The 18,359-nt window shown below is 41.9% G+C and overlaps 3 protein-coding genes across 4 annotated transcripts in view; 2 read left to right on the top strand and 1 right to left on the bottom strand.

The window, feature by feature from the left end:
- The window catches only part of LOC126565193 (ubiquitin thioesterase otubain-like), a 345,090-nt gene that overhangs the window by 255,388 nt on the left and 71,343 nt on the right, over positions 1-18,359 (top strand). The gene's annotated exons all lie outside the window — the stretch shown is intronic.
- Positions 6,990-8,713, top strand: LOC126564419 (mitochondrial import receptor subunit TOM70). The gene has a single exon (XM_050221461.1). The coding sequence runs from the start codon at positions 6,990-6,992 to the stop codon at positions 8,709-8,711; it is 1,722 nt and encodes a 573-aa protein (XP_050077418.1). The 3' UTR covers positions 8,712-8,713.
- Positions 11,490-17,432, bottom strand: LOC126560490 (eukaryotic translation initiation factor 4E-binding protein Mextli). Its single transcript, XM_050216449.1, has 9 exons — positions 17,310-17,432; positions 16,715-17,013; positions 16,453-16,633; positions 15,482-15,553; positions 14,855-14,915; positions 14,272-14,776; positions 13,333-13,750; positions 13,102-13,217; positions 11,490-11,735 (listed from the first exon to the last, which is right to left on the bottom strand). The coding sequence occupies exons 1-9, from the start codon at positions 17,413-17,415 to the stop codon at positions 11,490-11,492; spliced, it is 2,004 nt and encodes a 667-aa protein (XP_050072406.1). The 5' UTR covers positions 17,416-17,432.

The raw sequence follows: 18,359 nt of genomic DNA, 5'->3' as shown, positions 1-18,359 counted from the left end.
TTTGGGGGATTTCTGTTGATGATGAAAAAAATCTCAATTCAAAATTTAAAAAGGGGAAAGATGATGAAAATAATAAATTGAAAATATTTCCCAAAAAAAGGCCCAACTCAAAACAATAAACAATGTAGAGCAAAGTTTGTTGGGCACTGTTTCGATTCGGCACTTTCTATAGTTTCATGTATTGTGAGGAAACCCCCACGTTTAGGTGTGTGTATTGTGAAACGACAAAAAAAAAGGCGGAAAAGAAATATAAAAAATCATGCTTTTGCACCCCTCTTCTCGCGCCGTAAATCAACGCGTCGTCGTCGTCACGGCAGAAGCATGTGAGATGGCGGAAAGCACGTGATTGTGCCGAATTTCCGTTGCGTGAATCATTGCGTTTGGCAGTTTGTACGCTTGGATGCTGGCGCCAAAAACGTGCTTTTACCCAGATTGTGCAACTTCCGACCGATTATCTAAGTTTTCTTGTTCTATTGCTCACTCCCCTCTCTCCAAAAAAATCACGCAGCATGTAGCCGTAATGTGTAGGAAGATATTTTTCATTTTTAGAATACCTAGAGTACAATCTTGAACAACCACAATCAATGAATTCGGTTGTAGTTGTTATGGCGTGCGTGAGCGGCTTTTAGTTCTTTTCGGTCGTTTAAGGGTTAGTGCTATATTTAAAGCACCGAACGGGGCGTGATCGAAGGGATCGCTATTTTGCCCGCTACTGGCTGGTATTAATTTATGGTACGATAGGTGTGCAGCACATACATATTGGAAAGAGCGCGGGGCAAACAGCATGGCTAACCCTCAAAGCTAATGCGCTAAGTTCAAGGTCATGGAAAAACTACCCATGGTGATGGTTATTGTTGCGTTAGGGGGGCCATCAAATGCAGCTCGTGTGCCGTGAACGAGAACGAACATGAATGAATGGAGCTAAATTTACGCATTGGAGGAAATCAACGGAAAAAACATGTGAAAAATAAATAATCCAGTTCATTACCGTACCCTTGTTCTGCATACTTTATCTAAGAATGTTCACCCAACAGTCATGGTTGATAGAAGGGAGCGATATTTGAGATTTCCGGATGTCCAGATTGGCAACTGAGGTTGTGGCTTGTGAACCGAGGCCAAAAAAACGGTCGGAAAGAAAACGTATTGATACCTATACCAACGACATGTTCGGCCAGAATTAAAATTTCAACCTAACTACCATGATAGCAGATCAGCTATGCATTCAGCAAACAACGAAATCCTCACATAAATACAGCAGAAATTAGATGATTCCGAAGATGTATTTTGTAATTTTCATAAGTCAAACACGAGTTTCCTCTTTGAATCGTCGAAACAGATTGATCTTTTATTTTTGACATTTTCATGACATTTCCCGTCTGACATTATTGTGACATCCACGATAAATAAAGACTGCGGTAGCCTCGAAATCAAGGTCTATTAATTATCGATTTTGAGATTACTACAACTCGGCTTTCCTGACCTTAAATTGTCCTCAATTTAATTTCATCCATTACAAACTGAAAGTGTTGCATCAGGTGTCTCTAGAACGGGGTCAGCGTCAGGTGCCACCCATTTTTTTAATTTATCTGCCTCAAGAACTCCATCGTAAGGAATCTGGGTTTGCTGACATCCCTCAATATCGCGAATTATATAACGATCGTTTGGTAAACATCTATGGACGACGTATGGGCCCCTAAATTTGGCTATTAGTTTTTTATTCGTATTTGGACTATTATCTACGTTACGAATGACGACGACATCGCCTTCTTGAAATTCAATGGCTGGATGATGGCTTTTTGCAAACTGTTCTTCGTTTTTCTTTTGTGACCTGATGATGTTTTCAGAAGCCTGGTTTCGTATGCTGTGTAGATCTCTTTGACCAAAATCGACTTTGTCTTCCAAAAATTCAGTTAATTCGTCCACAGCAACACCTCGCTGATCCACACCAAATAATAGCATTGAAGGAGTGAACAAAGTTGAAGAGTGTATGCTATTATTCAAAGCGTATTCTACGGAGAGAAGTTTGGCACTCCAATCTGAGTGGTCATGCGGATTGGTTGTCTTGCTTAACATTGGTCTCAACACTCGGTTCACTCTCTCTACTTGCCCATTTGCCTGAGGCGATGAGGTAGCTGTAAGAACGTGAGTGATTCCGCGATTCGACAAAAATTCTTCAAACTCATTGGATGTGAAGCATGTACCTCTATCGCTGATAATTCTTTTTGGGCGACTATAATAGGCAAAGTATTGTTCTAGTGAATTACATACACTTCGGGTGTTAGTTGTAGCGGCTGGATAGAGTTTCGTAAATTTAGTAAATGAATCTATTACTACCAAAATGTACTTTTTCTGTGATTTTATCGATGGTAAAGGGCCTAAATGATCGATGTGTATAGTATGAAAGGGAAGAGGAACTTTTGGTATGCTATGCAAATTCTTTAAATTTTTCCTCGTAGGTGCAGAATATATAATGCATTTCAAACAATTACGTATGAAATTTTGTACGCGCGTCTTCATCAAAGGAAACCAGTACTGTTTGCTTATAACAGAGCAGCACTTACTCACTCCTAAATGCCCTAACTTTTCGTGAGTATTTCGAATGATATTGTTTATCATTTCACGAGGTACTAATAATTGTCTTTTATGTGAAGAAGAAACTCTATAAACAACCCCATTTTCCATCGTGAATCCTTCAACCATCTCTGATTTTAATTTACTTTTAAGATCCTCAATTATTGGATCCCGTGATTGAGCGATTCGTAGTTGATGGTCAACATCAACATCGTCTGTAATAGCTACAATTTGCTTTCGGCTTAAAGCATCCACGTGCTCCATAGAATTTCCAGGACGATGCACTATGGAATAGTTATAGTCCTCCAAAAACAATGACCATCTTGCTATTTTCGCAGAAACGTTGCGGTTCTTTAGCGTCTCAACTAAAGAATTGCAGTCAGTGACTATTTTAAACGGAATGCCATGTACATAAGTGTGAAATCGTTTCAAAGCATATATAATCGAGAGTGTTTCTAACTCGTAACTATGAAGTTTTGCTTCGTCTGGGGAAGCGGTCTTGGAAAAATATGCAACTGGATGAAGCTTGCCATCTTCCTGTTTCTGAAGAAGCACTGAGCCAAAACCAATTGCACTAGCATCACAATGGAGCTCCGTCTCACAAGATGGGTTGTAAATTGCCAAAACGGGGGCATTGACCAATTTATTTTTCAGAAAATTGAATGCGTTTAGACAAGTGTCGTCAAAAACAAATGAGGTGTTTTGCTTCAACAGGTTACTGAGAGGTTTGGCTATTGTGGAAAAAGAAGAGACAAATCTTCGGAAGTAGGAGAAAAGGCCCAAACATCGCTGCACTTCCTTTGCGTTTTTCGGAACCGGATAATTCTGTATGGCCTGAATGTGGTGATCACTTGGGCGAACTCCCTTTGAGCTTGCACGATAGCCAAGGTAATCTAATTCCTCATAAGCAAATTTACACTTGTCCATCCGCAGTTCAAGGCCATTTTGACGAAGAGTGCTTAATACATCACTTAGCGTACGCAAGTGATCTTCGAAGTCAACAGATGCAATAATAATATCATCTAAATATACTACCAGCTGTCCATTGTCTATATACTTTCGCAAAACGTTATTGATAAATCGTTGAAATTGAGACGGGGCATTCTTCAATCCGAATGGCATCTTCACATATTCAAATTGACCATCTGGTGTGACAAAAGAAGTGTATTTAATTGAGTCTTTGTGCATTTCTATTTGATGAAATCCACTCTTCAAATCCATCAAAGTGAAAAATCGTTTGCTTCCTAAATGTTCAAGACATGTATCAATGAGTGGGAGGGGATAATTATCTCGGATGGTTATCTTATTAATTTGGCGGTAATCCACACACTTGCGGATTTCGCCATTTTTCTTGCGCACTAAGACAATCGGAGAAGCATACGGGGAACTGCTGGGACGAATTATACCCTTTTCAAGAAGATCATTTACTATTTTCCTTACTTGATTACGCTCAACAATAGAGAGGCGTCTCGGTTTGCTAAAGATCGGAGTGTCATGCATGAGACTAATTCTCATTGCGTGATTTCTTTTATCAGTTTCATTGAAAACATCATCAGGAAGATTACAGTAGTTGTCTACTACGACTGAGTTAACGGCATCTATTTCGTTTGGTTTTAGGTGTGTGCCAATGTCTAGTTTATAAGTTGTGTCTTGTATGTCAATAGCGCACATTTTTTCGAACGTTTTTCGGAGATCTTCGTAACTGTCATTAAAATAGCCATTATTAACTTTGTTTAGGTTAGAGTTACTTATGCCACATACTTCAGCCTGAATGAAGCTCTCTACTACTTTTGAGGGAAAGTCGTCACTAGTTAATATGCTACCTTTAGCCTGTTCCATTGAGACACCTTTGAAAATGCCAAATGAGCGCAAACGCGAAATCACAAGTGGTTCCAGAAAACTTATATTTTTATTATTCATTTTTGACAATGCTTTTGCAGAATATTTACGAGAAAATACACACAAGTGAACATTTAGTTTCTGCAGTAAGTCTCTACCCACAATTACGGGCCAAAATATTTCATCTTCCGGTAGGATGATAAAGCTATGTATTACCATCGTATTATGGAATCGTATGCGGCATTTTACTACACCGAAGGATGTTAATTGACGATTTCCAAGACCTCGGAATCCAGAATTACACGCATGCCTAAGAAAAGTAGAAGGCACTAATGCCTTACTGATGAAGCTCTTCGAGCTACCCGAATCAAAAAGAGAACACACTTGTGAATAACAGGCCTGACGCTCATTTCCAAAATCAAATGCAACACTTACCTCCTGTTCAGCATCTAATATATCTCTCTCTCCATCATGTTCACTGACAGCAGCAGATGTCTTCTTTTGCCTCTCAGGGCAGTTCTGGAAGGTATGTCCCATTTGATGACAATGAAAACACGATCCAGCCAGTCGGCGAGGGGAAGGGCAGGATCCCTGGTAATGTCCGATTTTAGAACAGTTGTAGCATCGGATTTCCTCAACGGTGTTCTTTTTCTGCACAGCTACAGCAGGACGAACAGATGTCTTCGATGGAGTATTGTCTGTTGAACTGCATTGGGGGCGAATCTTCTCGTATTTTTTCAACATTTGTTGGAGCTCATTTACAGATTTGGCAGCAAAACGGATAGCAGCCGTGTTTATTGGATCCCCGATACCATCAATAATGATATTGATTAGATCCTCTTCTGCAATATGGTCACTGGCGATTTGCTGCATCTCTAGCACGTATCTGGTAATCGATTCGTTGCGGACAAGTCGTCGTGCTCTCAACTGTCTGAATATGTTTTCGATGGATGGAGTTTTCTCGAAGGTCTTCAATAACTGCTCCTTTAGTTCGGCGTAAGTCACCACATCAATAGATTTTACTAACAATGCCGCTGTACCCGTTAACAGGCGACGAGTATTATAGAATTTGGCAGACTCGTCCATGTTGTACGGGTTAAATGCTCGCTCTAGCTCACGGAGCCATTGTTCAATTTTTACGTTGTTGTCGCCGCTGAACTTGTCTATGAATTCTTCGAACTTTATTATTGTCGCCGATGATGACGCGTTGGAATTGCTACGAGCTTCTAGCTGCTTGATCTTTTCTCGAAGCTCCAATATTTCGAGTTGTTTTTGCAACGAAACTATTTCATCGTCTGGTTTCATCGATGTTTCCTTTGCGGCACTCATCACAACTAAAGTTTCGGGAATGGTATTTGCTTCAAATGTTCCAGACGGGTCTGCCACCATTTTGTTCGAAACACCTTCACCATGCGTTTCAGCAAGCGCGTTCTTAACCTCACTTATGGGGTCGGCAGGAGCACCAAAGACGCTAGCGTAAAGCTGTCGAATTTGGGTGATTGTGGCTGTTTCCGGCACTGTAACTTCAGCGTGCGAAAGGGCACAAGTCATCTCATCTCTTGTCGGCATTTTTACACTAATATTCACAGGATTTGATCCCACTTCTGAGTTGTAATTTTCATAAGTCAAACACGAGTTTCCTCTTTGAATCGTCGAAACAGATTGATCTTTTATTTTTGACATTTTCATGACATTTCCCGTCTGACATTATTGTGACATCCACGATAAATAAAGACTGCGGTAGCCTCGAAATCAAGGTCTATTAATTATCGATTTTGAGATTACTACAATTTGAACCTTTGGAATGTAAATTTGTGCCCCTTTCTTCTTAAAACACTAAACTTTAGTGTAATTTGCACAAATTTTATAATTTTTCCACTTTGTTTTCAATCTGACAGTTACTATCCAGAATGTTAGTTGGGAATAGAAATATTATGTACTCTGGGGCGAAAACGGGGGCGAAAAGCGTATTGTCAAAACAGTACGTCACGAGCACGTTTCGCCGCTCCTAGCTGCTGCTGCTGATACCAACGAGAAAAGAAAAAAAACCGAAAAATATCTATTCGGTTTCCAGCGCTGCGTGAGCGAATGTGTGGAAATGGTTTTCTTCTGTGAAGCGGTGACCGAAATTATATAATCGTAACGGAACACCATCCGCACCGTGCCGTAGAAGATCCCGTGAAGTGCGGCTGCTTACCGGCTCCGTATTCCAAATTTGCCAGTGAGCCAATTTTCGGTTCATGTTGGGATAAAAATCGAAAGGTAAATAGATGATGAAGCAGCTGTGGGTGCTAGAGAAAATCAATAAAAGGGTAATTTTTACCTTAAGAAAAAAAGTGCATCACAACACTCAGTGCAGTGCTAATGTGTTGATCAGCGGCAAGGTGATAATAACTGTTGTTAGATTGCAAATGCATAAAAGGGCAAATTCCTTAGGGGCAATAGCATTTCGTAATCATGTATATGCGCTCACACGCACAAACACACACACGCACGCACCGGGATGATAACAGCACCGTAGGGAGTAACATTTTTCCACCCTTTTGCTTTATCATTGTAGAACACATCAGGCTGTGGCGATGATGACGACGGGTAGCACGGGATCAACATTCCCCAAATGGCAGTTGGCACTACTGATCGGTGCACCGGTCGCCATCGGACTCGGCTACCTGTACTGGCGCAAATCGGCCGACCAGGGCGAAGGTAGCGGCGAAAGGCTGACCAAGAAAAAGTTAGCCGACCTAAAGGACAAAACCATATCGCTCGATGGTGATTCGTCCGAGGCGAAGCAACAACAGCAGCCGGATGCGAAACCGCTGACCGGGCGCGATCTTGCCCTGAAACACAAAAACAATGGCAATGCACACTTCCGGGCGGGAAAGTATGACCTGGCGATCAGTGAGTATGATGCGGCGATTGAGCACTGTCCAACGTACGAGGCAAGCGATCGTGCTACGTACTACCAGAACCGAGCAGCAGCGTACGAGCAGCTTCAGAATTGGGGCGCCGTCATTAAAGATTGCACGAACGCGATCGAGTGTAATCCGGGGTATACGAAAGCGCTGGTACGACGAGCGAAAGCGTACGAGCAGCAGAAGGATCTCGAGAAAGCACTCGAGGATATAACGGCCGCCTGTATCGTGGACCAGTTTCAGAACAAAACGACACTCGTAATGGCTGACCGCATATTGCGCGAGCTTGGCCAACAGCACGGCAAGGAAGCGATGAAGAACAAAAAAGAAATTTACCCTTCGAAACAGTTCATCGATAGCTATTTAAGCTCGTTTACGAACGATCCCGTTCGGAAGCTGGTGGTGGCCAGCTCGGAACCAAAGGGTTTCATCAAGGCAAAGGCACTGTTCGATAAGGGCGAGTACGAAGCAGTCGTAGCGGCCTGTACGGAAGAGATCGAATCGAGCGAATCGGAATCAGACTACAAGCTGGAAGCGTTGGTATTGCGCGGCACAATGTACAATCTGATCGCTTGCTACGAGGAAGCGAAGCAAGATCTGGATGCGGTTAGCGAGCTCGAGACGGCGGACAAACGGTTACGCTCGAATGCACTGATCAAGCGTGCCTCGTTGGCGATGCAAACGCAGCCCGAAACGCCCGGCGAGTGTTTCAAGTATTTTGCCCGGGCAGAAGAAATCGACGCTTCGAACGGGGACATTTACCATCACCGGGGACAGGTGTACATACTGACCGATCGGATGGATGATGCGATCGCGGATTTCGAGCGGGCGTACGCACTGTGCCCGACGTCCGGCATTATTGCGACACATCTTTGCTACGCGAAGTATTGCCAGGCGAACCAAAACAAGGACGAGCGCGGAATGGAGCGTATGAAGAAGCGGTTCGACGAGCTGCTGGAACAGTATGCGGACTGTGTCGAGTGCTACAGCATCTTGGCGCAGGTGCTTACCGAGCAGACAAAATTTGCAGAAGCGGACAGTTGCTTCGAGCGTGCGCTGAAGGTCGATCCGAACAATGCACAGATCTACGTGCATCGGGGCGTGCTGCAGTTGCAGTGGAAGGGTGATTTCGAGGAGGGCGTCAAGCTGATCAAAAAGGCAATACAGATCGATAGTAGGTGTGAGTTTGCGTACGAAACGCTCGGTACGATCGAGGTACAGCGGGGCAATCTGGTCGAAGCGATCCGGCTGTTTGAGCAGGCGATCGAGCTGGCCCGCACGGAAATTACGCTGGTGCATCTGTACTCGCTGAAGGATGCGGCCGTGGCGCAGCTGCGTGTGGCGAAGAATATGGGATTGAGCATTGGCAACATTCAGCCGAACTTCTAGAGGGTGTACCCGTTCTACAACCGATTCCAGTTAGGCTACATCAATTCCGATTCTGATTTCAATCCTTATAATTTATCCTTATTTGTACAACACAACGGTAGTGTAGAGACACGAGGCACATGGAGCGAGCTGTGCGTTGCTTTCCATTGTTTTTGTTTTTGTTTTTTTGGTGTCCTTCATCGTCCCTGTTTCCAAACATCCCGGGACGTTTAATCCTTAGCCGTTGTATAACAATCGAATAAAACAGTCCGGGAGAATAATGAACGTTTCGGTGTGTAACATCAGTCTATTAACTATTCACGCATAGAGTTGGGGTTGTGGCAGGAATAAGATGCGAAAATTTCAGATGTAGAAATCCCATGATTAATTCATTTCTAAGGTTTTTTTTTTTTTTTGATAATTAAGTAGTTAAATTCTCAAAGTAACTCTCAATGCTCAAACAGAATTGGACAATTTGGAATGCAAAATACATTCCAAACATAAGCAACAATTAAAATAGACTCGCAGAATTGACTCTACGTAAGCATCTTCGGGCTTGTCTTACGAAATGATACGATCCATGTATGTGACAAATTCAAATCCGCCACAGTAGTTCCTTTAAATGTTCTGTTCAGTTCAGTGACGTTTCAATCATTCTCAAGAATTTATGTAAAGATTTTTCGGAGATGTTGGCTATATTGGTTAGCGTCTTGATATAACTTACCGGGTAAAGAACAATTCCCGGAACTAACAACGCTTTTTCAGTAGTTTAAAGATAACCTAATCGCATTTCGATCCCCTTGGAGGCGGAATGAGTGAGTAACAAACTCATCATTTTGCAGTTTAAAAAATCGATTGCTTTCATGTAATTGAATTCTAATTTAACCTAACAAATTAGGTAATTAAAAGTTTATCATTTTCGCATATTTTTTTCCTGCCTTATCCGTTGCGGGTAAATGCTAAGCTATCGAAAGAAACGTACTTTAACTTTTTGGGGTTTTCTTCTCTGTCTCGGTTATCTTGTTTGCGTTTTTCGTTATTTATCTTTCCGACATTATAAAGCAATTCAAGTTCTGTAAGAAACATAAACAAAGACAAAGATTTAAGTACTAGATAAATGTGTGTGTGTATGATTTTATTATCCATGGGTTTTGTTTTTCCGTTAGAATACATCGGTGTGTGTATATAGTGGATAAGTTAAATGTAAGCTTACTTCATTCCTATCTGGCCCTTTCGCGTCTCTACTCTTGCTTCCTATAATCTCTGTGGCTTTTGCCACAGCAAAAACACAAATTTCCTGTTCTTTTGTTTATTAGTCGTTGTTTTACTTATTGGTTTGTTAACTATCCCCGGACACACAAATTCATCATCCAGTAGCGCATTAATAGCGTGCGTGTATTTGGTCTGCCTGTGTATACATTATGAATAATGAGAGATAGGCGGCAGCAAGGGCGAAAAAACTTCTCCTACACGCGCGGTGTGGTAATAACAAAAATAAAACAAAACAAAAACATAATAATGGTTTATCAAAAATTATGAAATGTATAAATAATCAATAAATAAAAGAAAATTGAAATTGTCACGACTAAATCACCGCGTCGAGTGTCGCGAAGCAGGAAAGAAAAAACAAACAAACAATTGTTGACACGATTTTTCGATAAAACAAACATCCAACTGTAAGCCGCGATATGCGCGAACGTGTGTAAATAAATATATGAGAAAACAAACCAAACGAATTCGTTACGATCGAGTTTTTTCTTCCTTTCTTTAAGGGCGTATCGCGGTTGAGATGTGAACGAATTAGTTTGATTGCAGTTGCAATTATTATATCGAAACGATTGTGATTATAGCGCTGCTGTTTCATTCCTCCCTGTTTCGGCTGCCTGATGAGACTAGAAAGTTATTAATACACATTAAATGTTTTGTTATTATTAAACTACAATCGTGCTGCTGTTGTATGACATATCAGTAGGGCGCACGAACGATCGCCATAAAAAAATATTGTTTGCTTTTTTATGACTTTTTTTAAACTCTCCTTGCTGCTGAAGGATGATAAATAAAGATTGATAAATATTAGAGGGGTTCGTGATCTCTAATGGACACAAACGCACCTATCTCACCGTCGTTTGCGATTTTTTGTTTATCACGATTTCTGCCTCTCATTGTTGAGTGTTACTGTGTATTTTTCTGTTTATTAATATTTGGCATATAAAACCACAAGTATGAAAATATCACTGTATATGTATATAGTACGAGCCCGGTTTTCTGTTTCCTCCGGCCTCGTAATATCATCTTCGGTGGTTAGCTTCAACCTCGTCCATAAGGCGCATATATAAGCGAAAGGATAATGCGCACAACCATCCACAGCTAACAAAATTAACCGGTACACCACCCCGATCGATGAAAGATCGATGAAACAACAAAAAAATCTCTTTCTCTCTCCCACGGATCGGAGGACAGCAAAAAGAACTTATTTTATATTATCATTATTGTGTGAAATAATGTTTAGGAAAATATATAGGATAAAGTTATTAATCTCGTTAATGTGTAATCAGAGGATTAGTTCATGAGTTTCGCACTAGCAGCTAAGTGTAAATTGTTGTAAATAGGGACGTAAAAGAAAAAAAAACGAAGATGGTAGATGAATTACCCGGGGGACACCAACAACACGTTCGTAGAATATTCCAATTCGTCGTCTTCATCCAACACACAGACAGATAGAAGCAGCTTTCGATAAAAGCGTGTCAATGTGGTTCGAAAAAAAAAAATGGACGGACACACGGCCCGACGGCCCCCCCTTTATGCACTGATCTTTTCCATCTGTTGTGCTGCTGTTGATGGAGCGACAGCTGGTCCATTTTCTTCGACACCCGTTGCACCATCGTTGATGCTGCTGTTCGGTTGCTGTTCGGCACCTTCGGCACCTTCTGGGATATTGGTTCCCTGTTGCTGCAGCACGCTGCTGCTGTTACTGTCCTTTGCTGTCTGCTTTTTCATTTCCAGAAATTGGTCACCGTTAAAACGATTTTTTTGATCTTCGATATCCTTTGAAAAACGAAAATAGAATAAAATTAAGAGCAAGCGGGGGAAAACAAAAGGTAAAGAGCAACATAAAACATAAAGCTAGACTACCGAGATTAAATAGTAAGATTAAATGTTAGTTCACGTGTTCACGTGTTCACGTGTTCACGTGTTCACGTGTAATTAAACACAATTAGACCAGCTTTAGATACACGACAATAAAATTGAAATGAAAACAGGTAAATTAAAGGATTAAAATTAGCAGGAATCTTAAGTTTAGGCAGCATTCTACGAAAATATAATGAAGCAGCACAGGCCACTCATGTAATTTTCCTATATCGTTTTAGATTTTATGTCTTTTTCAAAACCGAGAAGAATGTTTAAGGCTTGACGCAGTCTAGCAGAAGTCTAACAGACAGGCCGAAGACTGACTTCTCGAAGGTCATGACTTCTAAGATGTTTTTAACGGTCGTCGAATAAAACTCAGTACATATCTTCCAATGATATCCCTAGAACTCTTTCAGACATAGCTACTCCAAAAAAAAGCATATAACATTGTAAAAGTTTGATATAAGATCGTTAGAATATAGGACTGCTAAATAAAAAATGTTTAAAATTAGTCGAATTTTTAAATGCATACGTTAATGAGGAATATTTTAGGTAAAGGAGGTATTTCGGTTTGGTTTTTGATGAAAGTACAGAGAGTAATGTCCCAAATTTAAGGCCCTCATCTCTACTTTATGTCTGGAAGCTCAATTTTCAATATTAAATACCCTGATCCTACCAATTTGAATCACATCCTCTAGCTCTAGTCAATTGTATCAACATTAGAGGTAATAACAGAGTATATGTTAACAAGGCATGAGATTGCTTTAAGATCATCCGAGGATCACGAACTCTACTCGTCTACAACTTATTAGTCACTGGTCGATTTGTATCGTATCAAAACCCGCCCAGAGGCGACAACAGGTCTGTTAACGAGAGTTGACGATGAGCATGCGGTTAGATTCGTCGATGAAGCGTATCGATGCTGAAGATGATTGTTGTTAGTAGCTCTCGGAACAAACACATGACCCGACGACGTCAGCTGTTTGTATCCGTTAAGCATGTCGAAACTGCTTACACTCATGGTGGAATATCGTTGCAGAGCGCTGCTGCTTTTCGTGAGGTAATAGTGTTTTCGATTAGGAATGCCACTGCAAATTGTGTTGTTATTGTTTCCATCGAAACTTTGTTGACCGTTGAACGTATTCTTTTCATTAGTAGTAGTAGTATGAAGCATGGAACATTCGAGCGAATTGGGTTTAGTAACGACGTGCGATGGTTTCGTTCCCTTCACCTCGGCACCACTACCACCACCAACACCTTCACCGGTAGTAGAGCGTCTTACCTTATTCTTAACCAAATAAGGAAGAGTTTCACATATACGCTTCCAGTCCGCAGGCAAATCCCACGAGTAGGGTGACTTCGAGTAGTAAATCAGCCGTTCATATTCGATTCGTTTCACTAGCAGGATTACAGAAAGGGGGAGTGAGAAACAAACGAAAAAAAAGAGTCATTCATCCAGCACCGAGGAATAAGAAAGTAGAATTAGACAGCAAAACAAAACGTCGTGTCTTACCTGCATTCGAATCCAATTTTACTGTGGCCGGTGCAGCCTCCTTTAGCCCATCGCCCGCACTGTCTTTGCGCGAAAAATGGCTCCGACGAGACCGGCTCAGACCATTGTTGCTGGTGGCTGAAATCGTACTGCTGCTGCCACTGTTCTGCACTTCGTTCGGCTTATAGCCGGCCTCGACGATAAACACATCGTCGTCCATCAGCTCGATGCTGTTGCTCACCTCGCCGACCGTGGCGCCAATGTTGTTCAAGCCGACACCACTGTCGACGAACGGTGTGCCGGTAATGAGCGAATGTTGGCCAGGCATTGCTCCCACCGGCGAGGAAAGCGAGTTCGGTAGATCGAAACTTGAGCACATGTCTACCGAGGCCAGAAATTCGTTGCTGCTGAAGTAATCATCCAGCACTAGTTTGGCTACCTGAAAAATAAAATAAAAACATAAAAAGGATTAAAATTACGTTTTATTGGGCCTAAAACTCGACTATCTGTAAGTAACATGGCATTGCGCACATATCGTACCATTTTAGCAATAATGTTTTCCGTTTCAATTTAGCAAGATTTGTTTCAACAGAGCCATTTCAAATTTGAAGGCCTTCCCGACTGAAACTTATTCAGTCTGACTAATTGTAAAAATATTTGTTGGTGCACTTTACACAAAATGTCGCCTAACTGTTTGCAAGATTTCAATAACTAAGCTTTTGTTTTAAGTATCACAAAGGCCCTGACCTTAGAACCGTCATACTCAAATGAATAAAATATTGCAAAGGCTCCTGCAAGTGACAAACAATTAATTCCATTAAAGATTTTTTTTTTATTCATAAGGGACGGCCAGGCCGTATTGCTAATTCCATTAAAGATAAAGAAAAAACAAATGTGCTAAAATTCCCCTCTCTGTCAGGCTGACTGAGTGAATGAAGCATAACAAACAAAAGTCCTTACCTTCACAAGCTCCAAACAATCGCCAGTGATTTTAAGGTTATGCTGACCCACGTTCACCGTATACTTGTACTCGCCCAGTGACGCATCGTTCGTGGAGAAGCTGTGCAGCAACATACCTCCGTTGCCGGCACTGTTACGTTGCTGGCCACTGTTTTGAGATCCGTTGCGTGTAAGCTTCGGATGCGTGTAGGAAGCCGGTGGCGTCTGGGAGTAACCACTGAGATTCAGGCTGAGCGTTCCCGGTCCCGAACCCGGAACCGCAGATTGCTGGTTGGCCATGAAGGCGCCCAATCCGTTCGTAGTACCAGCACCATTGTTAGCTGCCATTTCTGCTGCCATGGCCCCAACTAGGGCGCTTCTTGCGTTCGATCCTGTCTCCTTTCTCGGGACCGTTTCATCCGAACCGGATGACGCTAGAGAACTGCAGGAGCCGTCCTGGGAATTGTCCAAACGTACCGGGGACGCGTTGCGACGAATAGTGTCTTCAATCAGCTGTTTTGCATAACTTTTGATGGGAAGGCAGCCATAGGAGGAAGACATTAAGTAATATTTTATTCGCGTTTTTTATATAAAAAAAACTTACTTGATTTTCTCCTCGTTAGGACCAGTTATTTGAACAAGCCGTTCTTTTGCCCCGGTAGCCACTGTAACATACATACATCCAAAAGAAAAAGTATTAAAATCCTACATCTTGAGACATAATCAACAAACACAAATGCAAACACTCACACGAAAATAAAGCAATATTAGAGAACAGAAAAAAGCTTGAAACGTGCTTTTACCAATGTGTTTAATACATGTGGGAGATATCTCGAATGGTGCTAACTACTAGCTTTACCATATCGAGCTGTGCGGGTTAAAAAAAAAGGACAGCTTGAGAGGACATCGTCGATGCTGCAGTTGTTAAATGGGGTGTGCAATTAGCTGGGCTTTACGATTTCCGTATCGGGCAAGAAGATGGTGCTGTTTACTGCTGACACCCACAAACCAAAACCACTAGAAAAGGAGCTTTGTAGCTAGCACGTTGCTGTTAAATGATCACACATGTACACGGGACATTTTTGGGGTGAAGTATGATTTTAGAGTATGTGTGCGTGTGGTGCGGTTTGGTGCACTGGCGATTAAGTACAGGAGACACGCTCGCACGCACGTGCTGGGCGCGTCAGTGCGGTTAGGCGAAGAACGGTACGATGAGAAGCTTCTTTTTTACCTCTTTGGAACGAAATAACAGTTTCCGACAGTTCTTCAATCATATGAACTCTACGTCCCTTGATTCCCATTACTAAAGGACACAGGTTGGATGATGATCCCCGTGTGTGTGTCCGTTTCAGAAGGGAGAGTAATAAATGGATTCAAAATCATCAACTCAACAGTTTTTTTAACCTTAATTTCAATGACCTCAACCTTCAATGACCCGGGAATGTATCGCATTTTTATTTTTCAATGAGGGTGCGCCTACGTTGTAGGCGATTTTCTATTACCACCTAGCAGGGTAGGTCATATATTTTGTATGGATGTTTGTATTTTGTCACATTATAAAGCTAACATCTTTTAATCTGCTCATTGTCTTTCGATGAATCTTCGAGATAAGAGGAGACCATTTGCTACCAACCTATCAACATTTAATTTAGAATTTTAAAATTCTTCTTTTTAGCATCTATTTCCGAAGCTGTAACCTACTTGCATCTACAATAGCAATTGTTCGCTGATAAAAGTTTTTTCTTTAAAAATTTACAATCTTTGTGTTGTGAAACCTATTCATTTCGTTTAAATCTGCCGTAAAATTTCTTATGTAAGGCTTTTGTTGTATAATATAGTGGAATTAGGATATGACTTCAAATATCTCATAATGGTCATAAAGTATTAAATTTTTGCATAATATCTCTGTTGCCTTTTTCTGGCTTTCTTAATGACAAATCCATTCTTTAATGATATAATTGGTCACTCTCATTGGTCATCATCGGCATACCGATACGGATGAATTGTACAAAAAATGTACAATATATGACGAGCAAATCAGAAGTTAGCCTGCATTCTTATCCGGGAAAATGCAAACCCCCATACAAAATGTACGACCTACCCGGGGTAGGTAGAAAGGGTGTAGTTTTGGTCATTGAAACGAAGGTTAAGATGGGGAATAATGTACACCCATTTTGAGGGCATGGAACACTGTGGCCTTACCTTTTCCAGAATCGGCATTGCGAATCACGATCTCGTCCTTGCAGTACGTTTTGCCGGGTATCTTTGTCGGTTTCGGGAATTTACCGGAGGTCCGTATCAGCTCGCCCGGTGCCAGCGCGGGCACAGCTTGGCCCATCGGCGGGGAGGATCCCAGCAGGTTCGGGTCGGCCAAAATGTCAGGCTGCAAAAACAGAGGGAATAAAATAAAGCAAGCTTAGTGGACAGGTTTCCGTACTTATCAATGGCCATGGCGAAATCTTACCTCCACATTTGTAGCTTTGTGTTTGTAGTAGGTGTTTGCACCATCGGAAACCTGCCAGGATTTGGCGCGCAGCTCTATTAACTGTAACAGATTCAATCGCGTCATTATGTTCAGCCGCTCGTCCTGTGATGCATTGCGAAAGATGACCAAAGCACGGTCCAGCGTATCCTTCGATACGTTCTCGAGCTGTGGTCCGTGCAGTCGCAGATTGGCGAGCAGTGCGTTCACTCCGTCCGCATTGTTGCAGCCATTTGCTAGGCTAGCGGCCACATTTTCCGTCAGCGTTATGAGTTCTTCGACTATAATTAAATATAAAAAGATATTATTAACAATAATGCTTTTTTTTTACAATCACCCAAAACAAAGCTACCCAGAAGGAGTTGATGAAAAATGGGATATATAAATTAAAAAAATGGTCATGTGGTGTTTTTGCATGAGGTACTCGAACGGACAATTCAAAATAAACAACAAAAAAAAAAAAATACCAGGAAATCAAAATACGTGACAATTTGGGCATTTTCACGGATACGATGGAATACCAAAATTTGATTAAAAAAAATACGGAACCTTCAGTCTACCTAAAACCCATGCTTACTTGATTGAACTTCATAAACCGGCAGATGCACGTGGGACTGCTTTAGTGTTGATTTCAACGGACGTGGCGGTTCCAGGTTCTTGACGGCGCGGCCCATCTGCGACATGTTTACGGTGCGGGTGAGCGATCGTACCGATCACGAAGCACGTTCAAACTGCCACTTGTGGACTGGGGCACACCAACCGAACTATCGAACGCACTGAACCGTATGCTGTGAGTGCGCAAATCTTTGTCTGCAGCACTATCGATTTTCCACCTTCTGCTGCTTCCACCGGAGGAGCAGAATTACGAAAACGGAAAGCTTGTGCCAGCACGTTTCGAAAGTACACCTAGGCGAGAGGCGGTTGGTGCCTAATAATGGTAACGCAATTTCCTACGGCGGTGCTCCAACTTTTCTCCTTTACACCTCCGACACGAGCGCGTATTGGATATAAGAAAAGCGAAACGGAATACACGTCCTACTCCCCGCGGGTGTGTAAAGACCGAACGAAAACAAAAATATAAACGACGGAATTGTTCGCTGCGCTAACCCCTCCTCCCCTGAAACGAAAGAGCGAAAAGGAAATGGACAATAAATACACACATCTGTTGGCAAATCTAATAAGTGAGTCGTTTTCTCCACGCGACTTCCCGTCGAACTGTCGCGGGTTCGCGGCTTACTACGTTCTACGGGTTCTCTCTGTACTCGTGAGTGTTTACTAAGTAGCAAAAATCCTTTTGAAAATTTTCCATCATCACAAGCCAACGCAATAGCAACAGGCGAAAGGAAAGAATCGGGAAAGAAATGGGATTTCTTTATCCATTTTCTCGTCTCATGAAATTCATGATCGGTAAACGCATTTTCGATCATCAATATTCACTGGTATGCAACCTTTCGGTGCTTCTTTGGGGCAGAAAAGTGTATTTTTGTACACACATGCACATTGCGCTTATTGTACAGCAGAGCAGAGGAAAAAAAATCTGCTGACGACAGCGAAAACAAGCAAGAATCCCGCATTTGCATCCGAAAGTGCATCCGCGCTATTACGGAACCAAAATCACACAGCACTA

This window comes from Anopheles maculipalpis, chromosome 3RL, assembly GCF_943734695.1.
Source record: "Anopheles maculipalpis chromosome 3RL, idAnoMacuDA_375_x, whole genome shotgun sequence".
NCBI lineage: Eukaryota > Metazoa > Arthropoda > Insecta > Diptera > Culicidae > Anopheles > Anopheles maculipalpis.
The sequence above is the reverse complement of the archived record's forward strand: the minus strand, read 5'-3'. Positions and strand labels throughout refer to the sequence as shown.

What these genes read in the sequence shown, in the direction of transcription:
- LOC126564419 (XM_050221461.1), top strand. Translation starts at nt 6,990, where the DNA reads ATGATGACGACGGGTAGCACGGGATCAACATTCCCCAAATGGCAGTTG.
- LOC126560490 (XM_050216449.1), bottom strand. Translation starts at nt 17,415, where the DNA reads ATGTCGCAGATGGGCCGCGCCGTCAAGAACCTGGAACCGCCACGTCCG. An exon ending in CCTAACGAGGAGAAAATCAA is followed by an intron (nt 14,777 to 14,854) that starts GTAAGTTTTTTT and finishes TCCCATCAAAAG; the next exon opens with TTATGCAAAACAGCTGATTG. An exon ending in CTTATTTGGTTAAGAATAAG is followed by an intron (nt 11,736 to 13,101) that starts GTAAGACGCTCT and finishes CGTTTTTCAAAG; the next exon opens with GATATCGAAGATCAAAAAAA.